General features: G+C 39.2%; 1 protein-coding gene across 1 annotated transcript in view; it reads left to right on the top strand.

Moving 5' to 3' along the window:
- The first annotated feature begins 3,296 nt into the window (after window positions 1-3,296).
- hmga2 (high mobility group AT-hook 2) overlaps window positions 3,297-22,150 on the top strand; it is a 42,528-nt gene continuing 23,674 nt past the window's right edge. Inside the window, exons 1-3 of the mRNA XM_065285028.2 lie at window positions 3,297-4,078; window positions 7,598-7,684; window positions 13,115-13,165. Coding sequence (XP_065141100.1) covers window positions 3,968-4,078; window positions 7,598-7,684; window positions 13,115-13,165 — 249 coding nt within the window. The 5' untranslated portion in view covers window positions 3,297-3,967. The remainder of the gene's footprint in view (window positions 4,079-7,597; window positions 7,685-13,114; window positions 13,166-22,150) is intronic.

Genomic DNA, 22,150 nt, shown 5'->3' with positions numbered 1-22,150 from the left:
TCTGCCTAGAAAATCTGAACTTTTAATTTTTTCGTCTATCTTAGTACACGATTTAACTACAGCAGAGTCAAGTTTTAAATAAGAAAAATATCCTTTGGTTATTTTTGAGCGCGATGCTAACGGTCTAATCAGATTCAATGAATTATGCTACGCTATGCTAAAAGTGGTAGCGCCAGACCCTGAGATCGGCTGAATGGATTCCAAAACGGTAAAAAAAGTAAAAACTTTTCAGTATTTTATCGTTGTCGCGTAAACGTAGCCATAAAATTTTGATTCTGAAAGCTTGAATTAATTAATTAAATGTATTAAATTAGTAGGGTATAAATAAGTTACTCATTCGAACTACATGTGCATCCTAAAAATTTGTACTAGGTTGATTAAAAATTCAACATCCAAAAACTGTGAAAATCAACTATTATAGCAGGAAAGTGTTTGCACTCACAAAATGATATCGTCGGGATATATTCACACGGGTTCTAACCAGGCCATCTAAACCAAGAGCACCCTCTCAAGTGCTTAGGAAAGGTGTGATTCCCATGTGTGCCATTTCCATATACACACAGGCCACTCTTGCCTTAACCGTGCTGCTACATTAGGAATACGAGCGAGAGGCTATGAATAGACCGGTGGACCCTGCTGTTCACAGGGGACTCAAGTTTAGCAAGGTGGGAGCTTATTTGAGCTTATGCATTGGTCCGTTGTCTCTCCGAGGTGGCCTGAGAGCTGGCCAGACGTCCGTGTCACTTCAGAAGGAAGGGAATGACAGAGGCAGCTTGAGTTGATAATTTGTCTTTATGACCCTTTGTGACCTTTAACCCTTTGACAGGGAGACTGACCCTAGATTGTCTATTCCTGCGTGACCGAACATGCAGTTTTACAGTGTGGCTAGTGAATGCACCCTGCAGTCTAACACATTTTAAACAGATTCAACAGTTTTCCGAAAATGTGGATTTGGTCAGTGGCCAGTAATAGGATCTGGCCCATGAGCATGTCGTTCTTTTTCTACCTATACCACTACTTGTATAGGTTAAGACTTAAGTGAAGAGGAAAATGCTTTTACAGTTTGATGTGTGGCTGTAGGCCCCCGGCAGTTGACTTTTTATAAATGTATTGCATATGTGGGGGCCGCTTTGAGGCTGTCTGGGGGTGAAATGGTTAAAATTGACATCGGGTGGCAAGGGGGCTGTGGTTGGTCTTGAATCTTTTTAGTGTGCCGCGGTGGACGAGCTCTCCCACAATTTGCCCAAAGCACTCCCCTCTTCTGTCCGAGAAAGAAAAAAGGAAATGTGTGTCCAACCCGAAGAATGTCTTTTGAAATGCACATGCTCCTGGTTGTTTACACCCTGTGAGCGTTTTGTTTCCTTCACATTCACAACTTGGGTTGCATTTGTGTGATTTATTACCACCAGTCATTACTTTAGTGGTTAAAAAAACAGCACAATCCAAAGGAAGTTGTAATGCACATGGAGAACTTAATTAAATGCCAAATCTTGATATTTTTTTTACATAAAATTTTAGAATTAGATTTTGTGCATATGCATGTGTATTATATGAAGCCTATTTAAATCGTAAAATATATAAACAGCAGCCTTTATAATAGGATGTTCATGCGCGCATTGCAATAGAAAGCTTTTTACCGCTCTTGATCCTTGGAAAGGGGGAATTCGCAAAGGGAAGAGTGACGTGCATTTTGCACAATATGTATACATTCAAGTCATATGTCTCCATATACCGACAAAAGTTTTAAAGTTGGCCGTAATCGATCTTGGTAGTACTTTGGGCAGTAATTTGCGGCTGGGGCTATTGATCGTATTCGTTTCATTCGCTGGCGGTCCCGACGCCGCTCTGTCTGGGTGGGAGTGGTCTGAAATTCCTCTTCTCCACCTTCTTTGGGGGTCTAAGAGCTGTTTTTTATGAATGAACTGAATACCAACGACAAATTAAGCGCGCTCTTTCACAAGAAAGGTGCTTCTCGTTTCATTTATTATTATCAAGGGCATGCAGAAAGCAAATGTATAATATAGAAGTGCCATGTTGTGGTGTGTTACAATAATTATTTTATTAATAATGAAAATTCACCAAGCACCCATAAACGTGCGCAATGCATTGCGCTTTTATGATCATGCATTTATCACTGGTACACTTTTTTGTTCCAAGTTCTTTCTTTGCACCGTCGTTGTCTTGCAGTGCTTGGAGTTCAAGATCCTCAAGCTCTTGGTTATAAAGTCCATCTCTGACTCAATTGTATTCAGTTGGAGAGGGTAAGGGAGGACTTCGCCATCCCCCCACCCCCGGTCAGATCGTGGGAAAGGCCCTCCAAGTAAAGCAGTTTATTCTTTGACACTGTTGTTGTAAGTGTAATTGATCGCACTCCACATCGATGGGCGGAAGACTTCAAAGACGCGCGCCTGTTGGAGGTCGCTCCACTTGCGTTCGCGGCCTCGAGGGACAAAAAGAAGCGCTTCACTTCTGTGGCGACGCACGCTTTTGATAAGTGTGCAAAATAACTTATAGTACATGCTCGTAGTTTGTATGGAGCTGTGCACGTGAAGCATGACGCGTAGTATGTGCCCATGGTTTAAAAAACTCAATCTGGGCTTCAAAAATATACGTGTACGCGTAAAGTTTATTCCTGCTTAATTGTTGCAATAAAAAGAGGTTGCGCAGCCCTTACAAATGGTTTTATTATAGGACAAGTATACTAGTATAGTAATTATAAATATTAATCATGCCTGGATGAAAAAATACTGTAGTATATTTTACAATATGCCTATTTACTATAATACATTGTAGTATATTATAGCCTACAAGTAACCTTAGTTTATCAATCATACAGTGGTAGGGTTAATATTTACCATAGTAAGGGTCAAAACGCTAATGTAGCCTAGTTATCTAAGAATTTTACTACAGTTTACTATAAACTGTAAATAATAGGCCTACTATAGTATACAGTAGAACTGTTTAATATTGGTGTTTTATAGGGAATGATTATCATTTGTTTTTAATAAAAATATCAGTTGTTACTGTAGTAAAACCGTGGTTTATTTTGTGTGTAAATTAATCTTGATTACTATTTCACTATGATTAGCTACTATGGTCTAATGACATTTGCGTACTTGTTACAATTAAATAAATAAATAGTCTTAAATAACAAATAAACACACTATCTAATGTGCTGTTTCTTTAAACTATCTGGAGTGCAGCCAGTTACATGAATGGTGTTGGACACGTGAGTTTGTCTCGATGTGGTGTCTCCTCTAAGCGCAGTATTTCTCATGTTTTCTCTGGCTGTTCTCCAATTCTCTTTTGCGCGCTCTCTCTCTCTCTCTCTCTCTCTCTGCGCTTCTCGTGCCCCCTCCCTCTTCGTGTTATCCACCCACGGGAAAAGTGATTTTCGCCTCTTTTTTTAAATAAATCTATATACCTCACTCTCATCCCCAGTCAATGGACTTATTTCCGTGTGGGCAGCAGGGGTGCATTTAAAATGCCAACGTTCTTGCCTGGACCCATCCGCGTACAAAGTGTTTCCCCGCAAATTCAGGAATCACCGTTTCAGTAGCGCGAATCTGACCCTGCACTGTCAAGGTCCCCCCTCGCAAATGTCTCGTTTGCACAGACGGTGACCGAAATCCCAATCGATCACTCGGGCTTATTTTATTACCAAAGCCACCCCCACTCAATTCCACAGTGATTTTTTCCCCTCCGTGTATCTCTGTGTGTGTGCGAGTCTGCGCGCGCGTGCCAAATTCTCAATCGAGAGCCAGCAGCACGTGCTTCTCACGATACCGCGTAAAGGCGCGCGTTTAATTTCTACCGTTTGCATCCCGTTTCACGTGCGCGCCGGTTGTTCAGTCGTAAGCGCGCGCTGCCCGTTCGGATTCCAGCAGCGGGACGTCCGGTGACTGACTGAAAGCTCGTGCTACAGCAACGGAAGGTGCGCGAGACTCGGTTTGGTACCACACGCACGATGAGTGAGCGCGCCGAAGAAGCCGCCGGCGAAGCTTCAGGATCGCAGCCCGAGCCCGCCCCGGCCGAGCCACCGAAGAGGGGACCGGGCAGACCCAGAAAGCCGCAACAGGTCAGTTTGTGCCTCTGTTCTGCATAGTCATATCATTACGCGTTGTACATAATTTTGAAATTCTCATTAAAGCGAATTGTGTTGTATTGTTGCTGCTTTAAGACAATTCAGCCTATTATGTTTTTGTGTGCTGGTTTATGAAGTTATAATGGGACCATATAGCTACAGACTTAATGTATAGCTCGAGCTAGGGATCCTCTGTTGTACAGACTGCAAAATGTGATTATTAAGCAAATACAGGTGTGTTTGGTAAATTCATCTGGTTTGCTTTAAACATTTACTAGTCCAAATGATCGATAGCCCACCAGTGATTTTCGGCTGTTTGCATTCACATATTACCACAGAAAACTGTGCGTAAACGCGCCGTAAACGCACTGTTGCGCGCGGCTTGTTTGTATTTTTTTTTTACTTTACAACTTGTGTATTTACTATATATGTATGCATGCATGTATGTATATATATATAGGCTATACCCCCCCCTCTCTCTCTCTCTCTCTCTCCTATAGAGAACTTATAGCTATATATAGCACTTTGATGGTATGTTGTGTGAAGAGGCATAGATAGGGTGAGCAATGCTATATATCGGTCACTGTTTTAAAATACCTGTTGATACCTCGACCTGAATCGGTCATTGATGTGAGAAACGGTTACTATAACAACACGTGTGAAATAAAAATAATATCACGAACATCTTGCTGTTTAGTCATGGACGCATTCTTCAAAATACTCACTTTCTAGTGTTTATGATGAGAGGATGTGATTCAGTATTTTAAGTAATTCCCCAATGAGTCACTGCGATCTAATTGAGAGATCCATTAGGATGAGATGGCGAGTCACCAGATCACCAGTTCACAGATTGAATGTGTGAAAAGTTTTAAATTAAATATAAAATAGCGATGTTTTACATTAAACATTTACACGATTTGTTCTCATTCACTTGTGAATTTATACAGATAAAACGTGTTTTTGTAGCTAAGGGTTGGTGGATTTTCAATGTACCTTGGACATTAACATCACGTGATTATTACCCTGGTATTTCCTGCCATAATGCTATATATAGGCGTGTAATAAAATGAGCAGCTGTTGTAATTAGGTGTAAAAAAATCTGTTTTTTTTTAAACACTGTTAAATGTAAATATGCAAAATATAAAATGCAAAGAAAATGAAGAACTTAGAAATGATTGTCTACACATTACAGTTACATTGAATAATGCACACACATAGATGCAACCGAGTGAAGGGGAGACCACCAGTAAATCTGCGCATGGTTAAGAAGGATCCTGTCCTTTTGTGAGTGAGTTTGGGGGGGGGGGTGAATAGTAAAGGTTGGGCCCAAATGAACACTCAAGCCACTAACAAGTAGCAGAATACCAAACCAAATGGCGTTCACAGACAAATGCTTCCAACGTTTACTTTTCTCAGACATTTTTGGGAGTACTTTGAAACCACTGGCCTCAAGGTCATTTTTAGTCGATCTTTTAAGTCAAGTTCACACAGGTGCCTTAGCAAGGTAGCTACAAGTGTCCCATTATTAAATTATTGTGTTTCCAACACAATCTCACGACAATTTTTATGTGTTTTACAAGGTGGCTAATTCGTACGACCACATTTGTACGTTTTTGCACAACATTTGCTTTCACCCCTGTGACGTTGGGGTTAGGGGCAGGGTTTCGTTATTGTTTTCCTTAAAATAATCATTCGTTTTTGTAAATGAGCCCACTCGTAAAAAATGCGTACGAATTCATGTGAGATCAGGCTGGAGTTTCACAATTAAGGGCCAGATTTACTAAATGGGGCAAATTAGCGCGAAAGCGCAATTCTAAAAAAACGCAAATGGGAGTGGTAATATCTGCGTGTTATTTACTAAAAAGTGCAAAATATATAACACAGACGCAACAGCTGATTTCCACAATCTATAAGAGCAGCGCAAATTAGTTCAGGGTCGTAATAAGCAGAGCTGATGCTCCTTAGGTGCGGGTGAGCTACTAATGCCTGATGCGCTTGAGTTCAGCACCACGGACATCTCAGTTGAAAATTTGGGGGGTAAATCCCAGGTAATGAAGCTATGGTACACTGAAATGAACCGGAGGACAAAAAAATAAGGTTTACAAGAAGTTTTGAAACACCTGGTATTGTATGTCTTCTCCTAGTGATCCTCCAGCAAATAAAAAAACATGGGTTGTCAAACAATATTTTTGTATAATAGGCTATGTTCTTCTTGCATTTCAAATAACAATTACGTATTAAAAAAATCTTTGTGATGCCTCTCCTATTACCAACAATTGCAGCCATTTAAAGTGCAAAGTAATTTAAGACATGCTTTATTCGGTGTTAAATAATGGTGCGAAGAACCGTAATATCACACATGCAAACATTTGTAAATCATTTTGCGTGAATCATTTAAATAATCTCCTCCCATAAATTTTGCATCTGAAAGGTAAACTCATAGAAATGCATATGCAATGAGGTCAGTCGCAAAAATAACTAGATCACCCCTTTTCAGCGCTAATTATCCACTGCACGTCTTTACTAAAACCCGACAGTTGTTATTTAACGACAAAATGATGGTTTGCGCTCGCGCAAGCTGTTAGTACATCTGGCCTCAAGTGTTTTAATTTGAAACGATAATAGCTCAAATAAGTTAAAATAATTGTTTTGTTTTGATTGAAATGGTTTAATATTTGATATTTTTTGATATTTTGATTTATAATGCAGTGACATAACAGCGCAGTCTTACGAAATTTCGTTATATAGTCACGTAAATTTTTTATTCTTTTTTCGTTATATTATCACGAATTTCCGCATTTCTCGTGATTGTTTAACAATTTCGTGTGATTATCACGTATTGGTTACTCAACTGCTTTGTCCTATTGCCATTGTCGCTTCAGTTTAGAGTTAGATTTACATAAAATGACATTCTTACCCAAACCCAACTCTAACCCTAACGCCAGGCGACATATACAAAAATGAATCTGAAAAAATAGTATAAACCAATAAATAAAGTGACATTCTAATGCAAGCACCAAATCTAACCCTAAACCGAAGCGACAATGGTTTGAAACTAGGAAAAAGCAGTTGAGTAACCAATACATGACAATCACACGAAAACAGGAATTCATTATACGATCACGAAAAAACACGGAAATTTGTGATAATATCACTAAAAAAGAATAAAAAAATTACGTGACTATATCACGAAACCTTGTGAGACTGGGTAGCAGCTACATACATTTGAAGAGTTTAGTTCCAAAACGAGATAACTCCGTTAAAAAATAATTGTCGTTATAATGTTTTTATTGTGTTTTATTGTGCTACTTTATTGTGCTACTTGTCCAACTGCAGTTTGATTGATATTAATTGGAATGCACAAGCAAACATTTTTAAATTATCTCGTTTTGCAACCAAACTTTTCATTTGTTAGGGTGACCACCAACGTGTTTAAGTACTTCTTGGTGCCAATTAAGACAGACCTTTTTTGTTTCCTGACCTCATGGCGCGTTCACCTTTTCTCCTTCTCAGGAACCCACAGGAGAGCCTGTCCCCAAACGGCCGAGGGGTCGCCCCAAGGGAAGCAAAAACAAGGGGCCCTCCAAAGCAGCGCAGAAGGTGAGAGCCACTTACAAACATACTCAGACACACATTATCTAGCTTACGTTCGGCTCATGTAACGCATGAATACAAAATTAATCTAACCTTTATATTTATAGCACTGCGTTTCATGGGCATCAATCAAACGTGCCATCAAAGGGACTCTTTTTATTTCTTTTTTTCAGTCACAGTCTGTATAAGTCTCTCTACCCATCTGTTTCTCTATCCATCTGTCTGTTTGTTTTTATATCCATTGTACTTTCAGTGTTATATATATATATATAGGGACTGCCTCCATAGCCTGTAAGTGCCGTTTCATCACAGCAGTAAACACCTAAGCTCCAGTAGTAGGGTGACATACACACCTTTAAGTACAAACTTACATAAACATGCTCACACAAATTCTCTCTCTCTCTGCAAATGACCACAAACATGGAGCTGCACACACGCTCGTGCATTAACTGTATACACTATGCGGGGTACATAGAGCACGTTCTGTTACATATTGCCAAAAGACCTCTGTTCCCATTCCTTACTAATGCCCGTGCAAACAGAAAAGCAAATTGCAGCATCACCGAAGATTTACATTGCGCACAGGAGTTTCTCTAAATGCGACTGTCAACATTTCTAATTGCCGAATACTGTTTATATATGGGGAATGCCTTTAAAGAGGGGTTGTTCTGGAGAGCTTTTCTTGATGAAGTCATTAACATTTCTTCCTCGCTTGTGTGTGTGGTCTAGCCTGGCATATGTTTGTGGGAAGTCCCTGACCCCTGCCAACTGTCAGTGCATTTGGTTTAAGCTGAGCCGCGTACATGTGGATTCGGTACGCGTTGATATCCGACGGCTCACGTTAATGTCCTGCTTTGAAAAGCTTAAGCACTTCTCTGCCAGTGTAGTCTCGTTTGGCATTGTTATGATGTGCGTCAGGATGATAAATCTTCTGAGATGAAAGTCAAAATCGATAAGGCGCCTTTTCACAAAATTTGCTCTTCCACCCAAAATTGGTCATCTTTTAAAATCTACCACTTTATGACCGAACCGAGTGCTTATGGACCGACCCCCAGACTTTAGCAGCACTTGCTAACATTTAAGGATTAGTCCATTTTCTTAAAAAAAATCTAGATAATTTACTCACCACCATGTCATCCAAAATGTTGATGTCTTTCTTTGTTCAGTCGAGGAGAAATTATGTTTTTTGAGGAAAACATTCCAGGATTTTTCTCATTTTAATGGACTTTAATGGACCCCAACACTTAACAGTTTTAATGCAGTTTAAAATTGCAGTTTCAAAGGACTCTAAACGATCCCAAACGAGGCTTAAGGGTCTTATTTAGCGAAACGATTGTCATTATTTTTGGCAAGAAAAATAAAAAATATGCACTTTTAAACCACAACTTCTCGCCTTCCTCCGGTCCTGTGACGCTCCAGCGCGACCTCACGTAATACGTTCCGACGTTGTTGTATGTTGAATGATATTAATTAATGTCTTTGTGACAGTTTATTGTTTAAAATGGTCCGCAAATGTGCGTTTTATATATGTAACACATGACCTTTCTACGTCACTACGCAATTATGTGAGGTCGCGCTGGTGCATCACACGACTGGAGGAAGATGAGAAGTTGTGGTTTAAAAGTGCATATTTTTTATTTTTCTTGCCAAAAATGACAATCGTTTCGCTAGATAAGACCCTTATGCCTCGTTTGGGATCGTTTAGAGTCCTTTGAAACTGCATTTTTAAACTGCATTAAAACTGTTAAGTGTTGGGGTCCATTAAAGTCCATTAAAATTAGAAAAATCCTGAAATGTTTCCCTCAAAAAACATAATTTCTTCTCGACTGAACAAAGAAAGACATCAACATTTTGGATGACATGGTGGTGAGTAAATTATCTGGATTTTTTAAAAGAAAATTGACTAATCCTTTAACATTGGCTGAAAACGAATGAATGCATGGCAGAAAAAATGTTACAAGTTACGCTTCAAGTTGTATTTCCTTAAGAATTTCACCTGGTCAGGTGTAGAGACAAACTGTGCAATTGTAGGTTGTTTACGGTAAAAGTGACATAACTTATTTATCTTATCTAGAGGTGTAGTTATATCAGTTTTTATGGCCTTGAAAGTAATAATATTTATAATATAATGTTGTATAGTCTCGTTGCTTCGAGTCTCTTGTTTTATAAAGTGATGCTGTTTTTGCACCGATGCATTAAAAGTACCTTTCAATTTTGTGTACTATACCTTTAATAATATATTCACAAGATTTTCCAAAATTAGATGATTTTGTGATTTTATTTAAGATTTGGGGGTTAACTTTTCATTAAACAAAAATTAAAAACACAAAATAACTTTTGTTGACTGTACAGCAAAAAAGCAGCATATAGTCAAGCCGCATTAATAACGCAATTTATAAAATGATTTGTTCTGGGTTTTGTTTCTAATTGGTTAATATTTGTGTTTTATTTTTTGTTAAATACATCTATGACTGTGCAGCACCCTTAGGAACGTAAAGACGTGAAATATTTACTGTCGGTCAGGGACTATTTTTTTCCAGCGGAAGGAAGACTTTTAGTGATTTTACATCATGAAAATTTTTTTTTTGCTTTCATATTTGCATTGTTTTATAAATACAATAAAGTCCACTTTGTTTCGTGATTAACAACGCTCTTCAACGACGTGATTTATTTCATAATACAGCACAGCCACTCGTACCCCAGTGCATACTTATGATCCCTTCACGTGCTCTTGGAATTATCGTAAATTTGAGTTACGTATATAACAATTGCACATGCACGCCCTCTGATGTAATTTTTACCTCTAGGAAATTTGGAAATAATTTCGATACCCAAATCTCAGAGATGGACCGGCCTAAAACTTTAGCAATGAAAGATAGGAGAAGGATTTCTGCTGTGTTCAGCTATTGTGCACACATATGAACCTTGCGTATTAACCATTCTTTACGTCAATGAAGCACCTAAACACAACAAGCTCGTAATTACGACTTCAGAAGTGGGAATTATCCAATTTCCAAAAGCGGGTGAAGGCAGCATAAATGTATTATAGATTCTGCCATTGTCCGACTTAATTGCATCACAGAAACCGTATCATATGAACAATCCAGACCAGGATATACCTCATTGAAGATTCACACAGTTGTGTCTGTCAACAGATATAACCTGACAAGTTTCCGCCCTGCTCCGATCATTCGATATCAATATGTCGGCTCTAATGACTAACTCAAATATTTTCCGTCAACCAGTCATTGTTGGAACTCGATACTGGGCTAATTTTAACCTCTACATTTGCAAAAGGGGCGAGACCACCCCTCCCTCAAAAAGCGACGGCCTCTCCGCTCAAGCACGCCTGGACGTCTTGGTGTCAAAGAGGACACTGAGCGTCCAGGCGTGTGTCTGCTGGGACCTGGCTGGATGAGACGAACACAAACATGATTAATTTATCAGGGTGTCGGTTTGCAGACCATTAAATCTACTGATTAAAATTGCAGCATCCCCAACTAAGGGCAAAGAGACAGAGATTGGCCCAAGAAAGACAGACAGGGATGCACAGAATAAAGACACAGATAAGGAGAGATAGAGAGAATAAGGTTAAAGACGTTGTGAAATGGAGAACACGTATGTTAGTGCAGTACAACGTTAGCGTGATTAGCATTAGCTGCAGAATTAGCTAGCAAGTCATCAAAGCTTTTTTTACGCCATTTCAATCATCATATGAAGTAAGGATGTCATGCATCCATGTGCATTTTGTAATTATGTAGCAATTAGTGCCTCAGGTGACGATCGGACGTGACCTAAATAGCACTTTTAGTGCTTTGCATATGTGCAAGGGTGTAATTTTGCTTGGCGGGAATGGCAAACATTGACAGGAGGCTTGATAAAATGAATGACATTTAGATACATGAATGCATAAAACTTAGGTTTAAAGTTGCATTTAAAATGGCTTCTAATATAAAATGTTGATCACTAAAACCAATGAGGGGTCTGCTATAGCAAGATTTTTTTATTTCTCCAACCTATCATGCTTGTGAAGAACGGTGAAGCGTCCTTGGGGTATTCAAAACAAACTGTACTTGTTGGAGAGGAGGTAATGTGAGCCTTGACAATGCCTGCATACTTAGCCAGGGCATACAGACCGACCGAAAGAGGCCCAACACATTGTACACAACACTGATACCTGCAGAGATGAATTCAGATCATCCCGACCACAAGAATAGGATTTGAATAATGAAATCACACTAAAAGAAATCTATTTTTATATAAAAAAATATGACAGAGTTGCACATCTGTCTATTCCCAGCAAGCTTAAAAGGCTAAAACATTTGGGCTGTCAGCGAAACTTTTATAGACCCCCAAATAAATAAATGAATGAGAGCAAACACCTTGTAATTACTGTTGACTTGAACCTAAAAAGAGTGCATCTTAGTACCCCAAAGGGGTTAAATGTATACATATCTGTGCCTAAATGGTACATAGTATTGTATATTATGTTTCTTTTCAGTGTAGCAAACAATGGCATTGTTAATAGACAAGTGTTGATTTGCGACATTTGGTTGAACTTGGTTGAGAAACATGATACCTCTGACACCTACCCTTCCTTGGTCATTTGCAGAATTCATAGATGTTTGATGATTTGAGTAAGGTTACGCATGACAAAAGCCCACAGCCAGTAGAAAACTTTATATCCTATAAATAATAAAGACACGTCTTGTCTTGTTAATTGCGTCGGACCGTGGCGGAAAGGCACCATCGAGCGTGCCCGCGGGGTAGATCCTCCTGCTTCCACCTTTGGGGGAATCATCGGACAACCCAGAACATCTGCGTGGGATTTTTAATCAAACATTCAGGGTTGGGGAAACCCTACACGTCTGTTTGGGCTTTAGTGGTTTTCTTGTGCAGGTGCTACGGTGTATTAGACATCATCACTGTAGTAGACGCTTTAATCCAAAGCAATTTACAGTGCATTCAATCTTTTGTCTTTTCTTGTGTTTTTTTACTTAAGATATGGGTTTGGAGTGATATTGGGGTTAGTAAATTCTAAGATTGGAAATTTGTTTATTCATAAACTTGAAATGTATATTCTCAGTGCTTGCTTATTATTAGGCTGGATCTGCTGTGATGGAAAGCACATAAATGTCTTTCAGAGCCCTTATCTGAGTGCTTTTGCTGATAAAGGTGCTCTTATTTACACTTGAATGGCATAAAATTCCTCGAGTGAAATATTACGCTACACAGAGCAGGAACTCGAGCGATGGAGACGGTTCGACGTTGGAGGCCCGCATATAAGTTACAGACCTGACACGGTTCTCATTGAATGCATTAAGGGAAACGTAGCCCCTCTTCCTCTGGGCCCATATATGTTGTGGACCTGAAAAAGTTTGTTTATACCACATGATGAAACGCTGCCCACTAATTCATATTATTTGGCATTTGCAGAAAGCCGAGACCACGGGGGAGAAAAGACCCAGAGGAAGACCCAGGAAATGGGTGAGTTTGATTACATACATTTTAGACAAAGCAATTTTTAAGAACACAGGTATCATAATTAAATAATGGAAATGAATTAAATGTATCGTAAAGTTGCGTATATTTTAATTATGGCATTATTGCAGTTATGCAAAATAGTGCACTTTTAAAATAATTTTTAAACACAGTATCCATAATGACTGACAAAGACATTAATTCATTGGTCGAAGGTTGTGCGAACTTCATAAATCGGTATCCACATAATTTTTACTACTTCCGGTTTTCCTTTAATTTGTTTAGTTTGTGCAAATGTTTGTACTTCTGTTTAATTCCTTGGATAACCTCAAGTTTTCAACGTTTATCTACCGAGCCCCTAAGGTGACATTGGAGTAAAAAAATAAAAAATGTAGTTTAATGTGCTCACGTGAAACTTTAATGTGCTCACGCGAAACTAGAAAAGTGTAGTTTTGCGTGTGCATGTGAAACTTTTGGGTGCACCCATAAAACTTTCGCTTTCACGTGCACACGCAATAGTTTCAAGTGCACGCGCGATAGTTTGAAAGTTTAGTTTTGCGTGTGCACGTGAAACTTTCGGGTGCATCCATGAAACTTTTGCTTTCACGTGCGCACGCGATAGTTTCACGTGCGCACGCAAAACTAAAAATTTATTTTTTCTCCATGTCCCCTTAGGGGCTCTGTATTTATCAGCCTGCAAGTGACACGTTTAATTGATAGCTAATGGAGTAAAGGCTGCAGGGGGATAAAAGTGCCACCAGTGTAACTGAGGGCTGATATGGCTTTGTTGCATGCCGACTCTCTCATGTGTCCTTAAACAATGTAAAAAATGCCTTCCTTACTTTGTATTTTTGTCTTGTTTTCAATACAAATATCTAAGATTCTTAAATTAAGATGTTTTTTCTTGATGAACAAAATAACCTAAGAAAATAAGTCTAGTTTTAAGCGAAAAATTTTTATAATTTGTGGATAAAATTTGTCTTGAATTTTTCTTGAATTAAGTGTTTAAGTAAAAAGTTCAAGATTTTTTTGCTTACCCCATTGGCCACAAAATCACTTAAATTTGATATTTTTTTGGTCTTAAAACTTCACTTATTTTCTTAGGTCATTTTGCTTATCAAGAAAATACATCTTGCCTTGAGAATTTTTAGATATTTGTGCTTAAAACAAGACCAAAATTCTAACTAAGAAAGTCATTTTTTGCACTGTAGATTTTTCTAAGACATAGTAAAAAAGCTAAGCATACAGATGCCGCTGAACAAACATCAACTTCGTTTTAAGGTTACATTTTTGCATTCTTTAATATGATTGGTATCATTCAATGTGGATTGGGGGTCGAAATAATTTTTAGAAATTAGTAGATTTGTATTGCATGAAAACATAACCCATCCCATGAGCCAAGCTCTTCCAAAATACCCTACAGATCTCAGCTGAGACCCTTAGCTAACTTCCTATAATTTAGCTTTCACTCACCATGACAGTTCATGAAGAGATATTTCTCAACATGTGCCTGACAAACTGATAGATTGATGAAAGAATGAGGCACAAAAATTAGCATTTGTTTCAGTTAGATATCATAATGAAGCGAGTAGGAGAGATGGGAAATGTTTAGAGCCAGACTCGAGAAACTTCCGAATGCATGAGTGCTAAAAATTGGCATTGCCTTAGACCTAATATTTTTGGCTCGTGTGTGATAAATTGCAAGCGCTTATTCTCATTTGTCAGGTTCTGTTTGTTCTGGACACGTTTTTGCATTCAGAAATAGATCAATGTAGCAGAAGAGAATGGAGGGCAGGTCCTCTAAAAGTTGTAATTTGTCAAGGCATTGAAACGGCGAGAAGCATTGCAATGAGATCCATTTGGCACATTCACATGTTCAAGCAATAAAAAAGTGTCCGTGTTAGTCGTATAAATGTACAGTTCGATTTGAATTGCTTTAAAACTGATAAATTACAAGAGGCTCAAGTAAATGTTACCACATACCAGGATTGAATGTGACCCAGCCGTATCTGTTTAAATGATAAAGCGCAATGGTATGTGAACGATTGGTCAAGTCGTGGGTTTAAACTGCGGTTGAGCTCTTTGAACTCAACTGATAAAAGTTTACATTTATTGCCCTATTTCCTTTTGCACCGATGCCGAAGGTGCATTCGGCTGTGCTTTCATGATGGCTGCGTGATGCAGGTACACACTCCCACGCTGCACATTGCCCCACCGCACAAATACATACACCCTTCATCCACCCACACATTGATGTCATTTAGTCTTAAACAAATAGATAATGGGGTAAAATGCTTTTTCATGTGCAGAAACAAGAAAAGTAAATAAATTGTTTAGTGCTTAATAAGATATTAATGATCCACAAAGTAGGAGGCTTTTATTTTGAAATGCAAGAGAGATTGCGTTAGATGACAAGTGAGTTTAAAGAATTATGCATCAAAGGTCTTTTTTGCCTTCATGAGACTTCAGCCTGGATTCCACAGACAGGGTCACATGTGGATGTGTAGTTTATATTCACATAGAAACTGATGTTTCAATTCATAATGAATTCTCTGGCTGTTAATCATCGCTCAAATTGAAATACCAATGTAGATACTAATGCCAATAAATCAAAGCAGATGATAATGTTGTGATCTCCGGAGATGTTTTTATATAACTGGCATCTGTTTCTAAGGCATATTCATCAGACTGTAGTCATACTACAAATATCCTGAATGTGAAGTGGGCATAGTGGTATGACATCCTGTGAATAAGTCTGAGATGCACTTGTTGCCAAGTGTATGAATGAGTATGAGTCAGAGATGGAAAGCAGAGAGAGATCATCTTTGATTTAAATCCTGAAAAAGTTCTTGAATAACCATCTGCAAATGTATGCAAAGACTTTTTTGGATTCAGCCAATGGAGTTAAAGGCAGAAATCCCCCAATGGGCAACGGGAAACACGCCTCTCTGTACTTTTGTATGGGTCATTGTGTGTGGGTTACGATCTGTTTAGTAAGTCACACATGAATTGGCATGGTCAAGAGGTCCGCCTTAGTTGCACGGCGGTCTTCACATACAACATGGCGGACAAGAGCTTTGCCATACCTCTTCAAGTCGGTTTTCTTCATTCAGCTACTGCTCGCCCTCCTGGAACTAATTATAGCATATCCTTTTTGGCTACAAGGGGCTGTTGGAATGTTTTCCTTTGCCCCCCACCCCAAACCAGCATCCATTGCCTTAAATAGTTAATATTGGATTGTTTAACTGTATCAATTCCACTTTTTCCATTTCAGCCTATTGAGTTCATCAAGTCCTGTAAGATTAATTTTTCCAAATTCAAGCGCTCACCTGATATTCAGCCACCTTTGTTTGTTCGTCTGTGGCTCTCAGCTTCACAACAATCCCGGTAGCTAGAGGCTTATTGAGAAGGATGCATTGCGCATTGTGGTTTTAAATGGGAAATCCAACACTGTTTGGTCAAAGGATCTATGGCTATATTCATGGCAAGAACCGGTTAATCCATACACAAGTTAGGGGAGGCGCAATTTGGTATCATCAATTTACCTTACTTGCATGTTTTTGGCCTGTGGGAGGAAACCGGAGTACCCAGAGCAAACTCCACACAGAAAGGCCACCTGACCTAGCCGGGGCTCAAACTGGAGACCTTCTTGGTGTGAGGCAACAGTGCTACCCACTGAGCCACTGTGCTGACCCGTTGGGTAGATTAACCCAGAAAATGTTGATATTTGACCCAACAGTGGGTTAACAAACCCAGCATTATTTGTTGCAACAATCCAGCATATGTTAAATTAAAACAACAAGGGTTGGGTTGAAACGGTTTCAGCTGCAGAAGAGGTCTGATGTTTGCCACTTGTTTTTTTTTCAATATTTCACAGGTGACACAGCTGATATGTGAAGATGCTAGTTTGCTATGAAGAAACTTTCCTCCCTAGAGTGATAAGAATTTAGACCCGATAGAGACCTTGAGTTGTTGATGTCACTATCAGAAATATTTTGGCGAAAGAAATTCTTTACTGAATGTGTTGCTCAACACACCAGTTGCTGCGTCTTTAACATACGGGTATCAACAATGATCTTTTGTTTTATGGTTATGGTCCAAATTTATGACCGCGCCAGGTGCAATTTGGTCTTGAAAGGGGATCTTGAAGTATAAATAACTCCATTCATTGGGGGTAGAATTGCATTATTTCTGCTGTAGTCCTTTTGTTATTTCTAAATCAGGCCAACAGGAAGTCCTGCAAGAGAGAGCATTCTTTGGATCCTCTACGGCAGGCGTAATGTTATCTGCTAGTTTTGCTTCGGCAGCCAAAAGTCTGATTTATTGACCCTCTCTTCCTTTTCCGGGTGCTCCTCCTGCACAGGTGCGGAGATGGACCGAGTTGTCTGTGCCAAGCGCACAAGCCACACTGTGTTTTGGAAGTGGGGGCATGTTGGAACGGGCTATCTCTGTCCTCGAACAGCTAACATTATTCACTTGTGCACTGCAGTTCCCCTTTCATAGTGCCAATTGGCTTGCGTCCACCGAGTTTACGTGTCTGATTTCTCCACAAGCGAGTGAGATTAAATTGGAGGGAGAAGTTCATGCTTCTTGTGTTTTCTCTAGATTTCCTTACTTAGCGCTCGACTCCTTAGCCGACAACACTGCTTGTTTGTCGCCACGGTAATAAATGGGAATGCCGGCAAAGACAATAGATTCCTTCCCATGGTGTTTTTTTCCTAGAAGTCAATCCGTGAGGGATGTCACATGCGCTGAAAAGATCAGGACAAGAGGTTGAAGCCGTGATGTTCAACTCATTTTCCGCCAAGAATTCCTTTGATATGAGGTTTATGACAACGTCTTGATTCATACTTGCCTTTTTCCCCGGTGGTTCTCTGCACCTTCTTGTTTATTGACGGTGTTTATAGCTCACTTCCCTTTTTACCTCTTAAAGCTGAATGAACATCTGTCACCATGAGCAGGTCGAAGTCAAACCAAGGTAACATCATCTGTATGGTGACAATGTATAAACAAAACGACATGATTGACTAATTGACAAATTGATCTTGTTTAAGTGCGTTTACATAAGAGTTTGGCTTAATGGATGCATTTTTAGCTTGGCGTCTTCACAGTACCTTAAAATGCCGGACATATGTTGGGTCTGTAAAATAAAACGGCATGGGACATGATGCAATGACCAAAGAATAAAGAAATTAAATAGAAAAATATACGACTTCAACAATTGACTAGTCGTGATCCATCACTACTTTAAATCTGTCATTCACCTCATAAGTGAGCTACTGCAAATTTGTAGCAAAAAGTTATCGTAAGCCTCACACTTGCAACTTCGACTCTACCACCTCACATCTAGGAAGAATAAATGAGCAAACTAATGAATGAAGAGGCACGAATGAGCAGAACAGGGGAGTAACTTCTCTCATCTCACACAATGATCTGCTGATTTTGGCCGGAGGACAGACAGTGTTGTCAGGTGGTAAGGAGCGGAATCAGAGCTGAGGGAAATGGGAGGGAGAGTCTGGCAGGGAAGAGTGGAGGCAGTCGGCTTTTGGAGGTTGGTGCGGAGGGGGAATGAGAGCCGCAATTGGGAGTCATCCAACAGTCTCGAACTGGTGGGGAGGCTTGGAAAACCCTCAGCCGCTGCCAAAGTGTGAAAAGATTTTACTCTTTTTTTCTTCTTTCCTTTTTTAATGTGTGAGGAAGGAGGAGAGTATTGTGAGAGGAATTTGGTGTCAAGCATCAAAACCTTTTAATAGCTTTTGGAAGCCTCTCGGGCAAAATATTGAACTTGGCCCCCCAGGCGTCCTAGACAGGAGACTCGTCAGCTCAGGACTGAGTCAAAGTGTGAATCAGTGTGAATCAGTGGTTTGGCCTTTGCCTTATTTTTTCAGCATTTTGTTTTGTTTACTATTGCACATTAAATGGGACTGAAATACTAAGAAGCTGTCAGCTTTTGTTTAAACAAATAAACAAACGCCAACATGTGACCGTAGTGCAATGTTTTCTTTTTGCATACACTGTAAAACAATGTTTACATTTGAATTCATATACAGTTAAAAACTGTAATAGAGTTAACAAAACATTACATTTAAAATTACGGTATAGAAAAAATATACAGTTTTTAAAAGTAACAATAGATTTTTTACAGTTTAGGCTTTCAGGTTCACTATTTTTAAAACTGAATCTGATTGATTAATATAGATTATAAGTAAAATTAATATAACCTTTTATCATAAACTGAATAATTCCTTGCTTGTGGACGGGGAAAAGAAAATTAGCTATGCTAAATGACTATTTGGCTTCTGTTAGAGATAATGTAAACTCATAAAATTCTTGCCTAAAGTTAGTACCGTCACTTAAAGGGATAGTTCGGCCAAAAATGATATTAAACCCATGATTGACTCACCCCCAAGCTGTCCGAGTTGCATATGTCCATCGTTTTTCAGACAAACACATTTTCAGATATTTTAGAAAATGTTTTAGATCTTTCAGTTGATTAAATGTAATGTTACGGGGTCCAAGTCCTTCAAGTCCAAAAAAAGTGCGTCCATCCTTCGCAAAATAATTCCAAACGGCTCCAGGATGATAAACAAAGGTCTTCTGAGGGTAATCCGCACGGTGTTGTTGTAGAAATATCCATATTTAAAACGTTATTAATGTAAATAACTACCTTCCGGTAGCGCCGCCATCTTAGACTCCTCTGTATTCAGGAGAGAGTATTAGCGTAGTGTATGCACTTTTCTTAGTGACGTATGACAAATTCGGAGGGCGGGGCACAGAGCAGCAGCAGAGGAGCCTCCGTAGGCTGCGTAAGCTCTCATCCTGAATGCGGACGTGACTAAGATGGCGGCTCTATCGGAAGTAAGTTATTTTTGTTAATAAAGTTTTAAATATGGATATTTCTACAACAACACTGCGTGGATTACCCTCAGAAGACCTTTGTTTATCATCCTGGAGCCGTTTGAATTTATTTTGTGAAGGATGGACGCACTTTTTTTGGACTTGAAGGTCGTGGACCCCTTAACATTACATTTACTCAACTGAAAGATCTAAAACATTTTCTAAAATATCCGAAAATGTGTTTGTCTGAAAAACGATGGACATATGCAACTCGGACAGCTTGGGGCTGGGTAAATCATTGGTTTAATATCATTTTTGGCCAAACTATCCCTTTAATGCTGCTATGGGACGCCAATTTTCATGATCCAACCAATTCCTGACCATGTCCCATCCTACTTTTTATCTGTATCTGTATATTTTATCTGTAAAATATCTCTCATTGCCAAATTAAAATGACACATTGAGTCAAATTATCTCATCAGTTAAGCCGGTTCAGTGATTAGTAGTAAATTGCTATCACCTGCTTTCGGATGAAGTTGCATTTACTACACAGAGCCGTATTTCACAGAGAAGCTAGGCAAGATTGCATACATTATCAGAGGCGATTTTCCATGATTATGAACGTGATTTTGCCTAGCTTCTTGGTGAAATTCGGCTCTGTGTAGTAAATGCCGCTCCATCTGAAAGCAGGTAATGGTGATTTACTACTAATCACTGAACGGCTTTACTGATGAGACATGCATGAGACACGCAGGCATTTTTTTTTTGCCCAGCCCTACCAGACATTTAGGTAAATCTCACGCCCTCTCAGTCAGTCTTACAGTTTGCCAGCATAAATAATCAAAAGGTCTTGTGGGTTAGAATGAACATTTTGTTTGTTCAACATGTTCAGAAATGTCACTTTTCGTAGTTTTGATTTCATCTGGCAAGACTCTCCTAATTAAACGGATTTTTGTAACTAGCTGCAATATTTTTATAAGCACTTTTTGAAACCTTGGGGTTTTGAAGCATGTACTTGCAGAAGCGTAGTTTACACTGTGGCTTGGAGCCATTTTAGTCTCTCACTCGGATGGCTGTGCAAGCTCAATGCAATGGGAGGGAAAGTGGACATCTCTACCTCATTCTCCACATTCTCTGAGCCCCCCAACCCCCATCTGTAAAACTGTGGGCCAAAACCCTAAATTCCTGCCAATAGGGGCGTGTATTCGGTCCGTAACTCTACTCACACAACAGGAGTTTACTGGGACCACCTTAACAGATTTCCACCAGTCACCCTTGTGACCCCTTTCCCCCATTTCATCTGCTATCCCCACCTTTTTGTTCCAACTTCTGGAAGTTCTTTACTCATTTTGCTTTAAGCCAGTGACCATAGCATCTGCCTCAATAGGTGCTTTAGAGATAAGAATGTGAAAACAATAACATAGTTTGCCCCTATGTATGGTAAACAATGTTAAATAAATAATTTACTCACTGAATGCTTGTTATCAGTTATCAAGTTTACAGTTAGGATAGTGCATTATAGACAATAATTTGCATAAAGAGCTGCTTAATAATCAAATTATTAAATTGAATAAGCAATAGATTTGAAAAAAAAAACAGTAAGCATTTGTGTTTGAAGAACAGGGAAAGTATGTGGTATATGTTATTGATGGTGACATCTCATCAATGCAAGACTTTTATCGTACAATGGCCACATGGGAAGTGGTTCACACAGAGGGCTGGAAACATGCATTCTTGTCTTTCTCTGGGACGTTTCCACTTGTATGCCACAGTGACTTTGATTTATGCACCCCAAATCCAAAGAAAAACAACCCCTCTTTGAAACCATGACTTATGAAATGTTACCAGGCTCATGCATTTAAAAAAAAAACTTTCGGGCTGAAGATCTGCAGAAACGCGTATGCATTTGGTGAGTATGCGCTTTGTATGGGAATCAAACTCATGTTGGTGTTGCTATAGACATGCTGCAGGAAAACATTAGATGTTTGTATTTAATTTCTCTGATTTTTGTGAAGATTATTAAAGACAAAACATTGTTAAAATTTATGTTTTTATATTTAAATAGTGTGTGAGTTGTTTGAATTCCCACTCTGGGCATTTAACTGGGGTTGTCTGAAGTGCTACTGCTTTTTATGTCAAAGCACAGCCCATAGG

Source organism: Paramisgurnus dabryanus, chromosome 1, assembly GCF_030506205.2.
Source record: "Paramisgurnus dabryanus chromosome 1, PD_genome_1.1, whole genome shotgun sequence".
In the NCBI taxonomy this organism is placed as follows: Eukaryota; Metazoa; Chordata; class Actinopteri; order Cypriniformes; family Cobitidae; genus Paramisgurnus; species Paramisgurnus dabryanus.
This window is presented reverse-complemented; position numbering and strand designations above follow the sequence as displayed.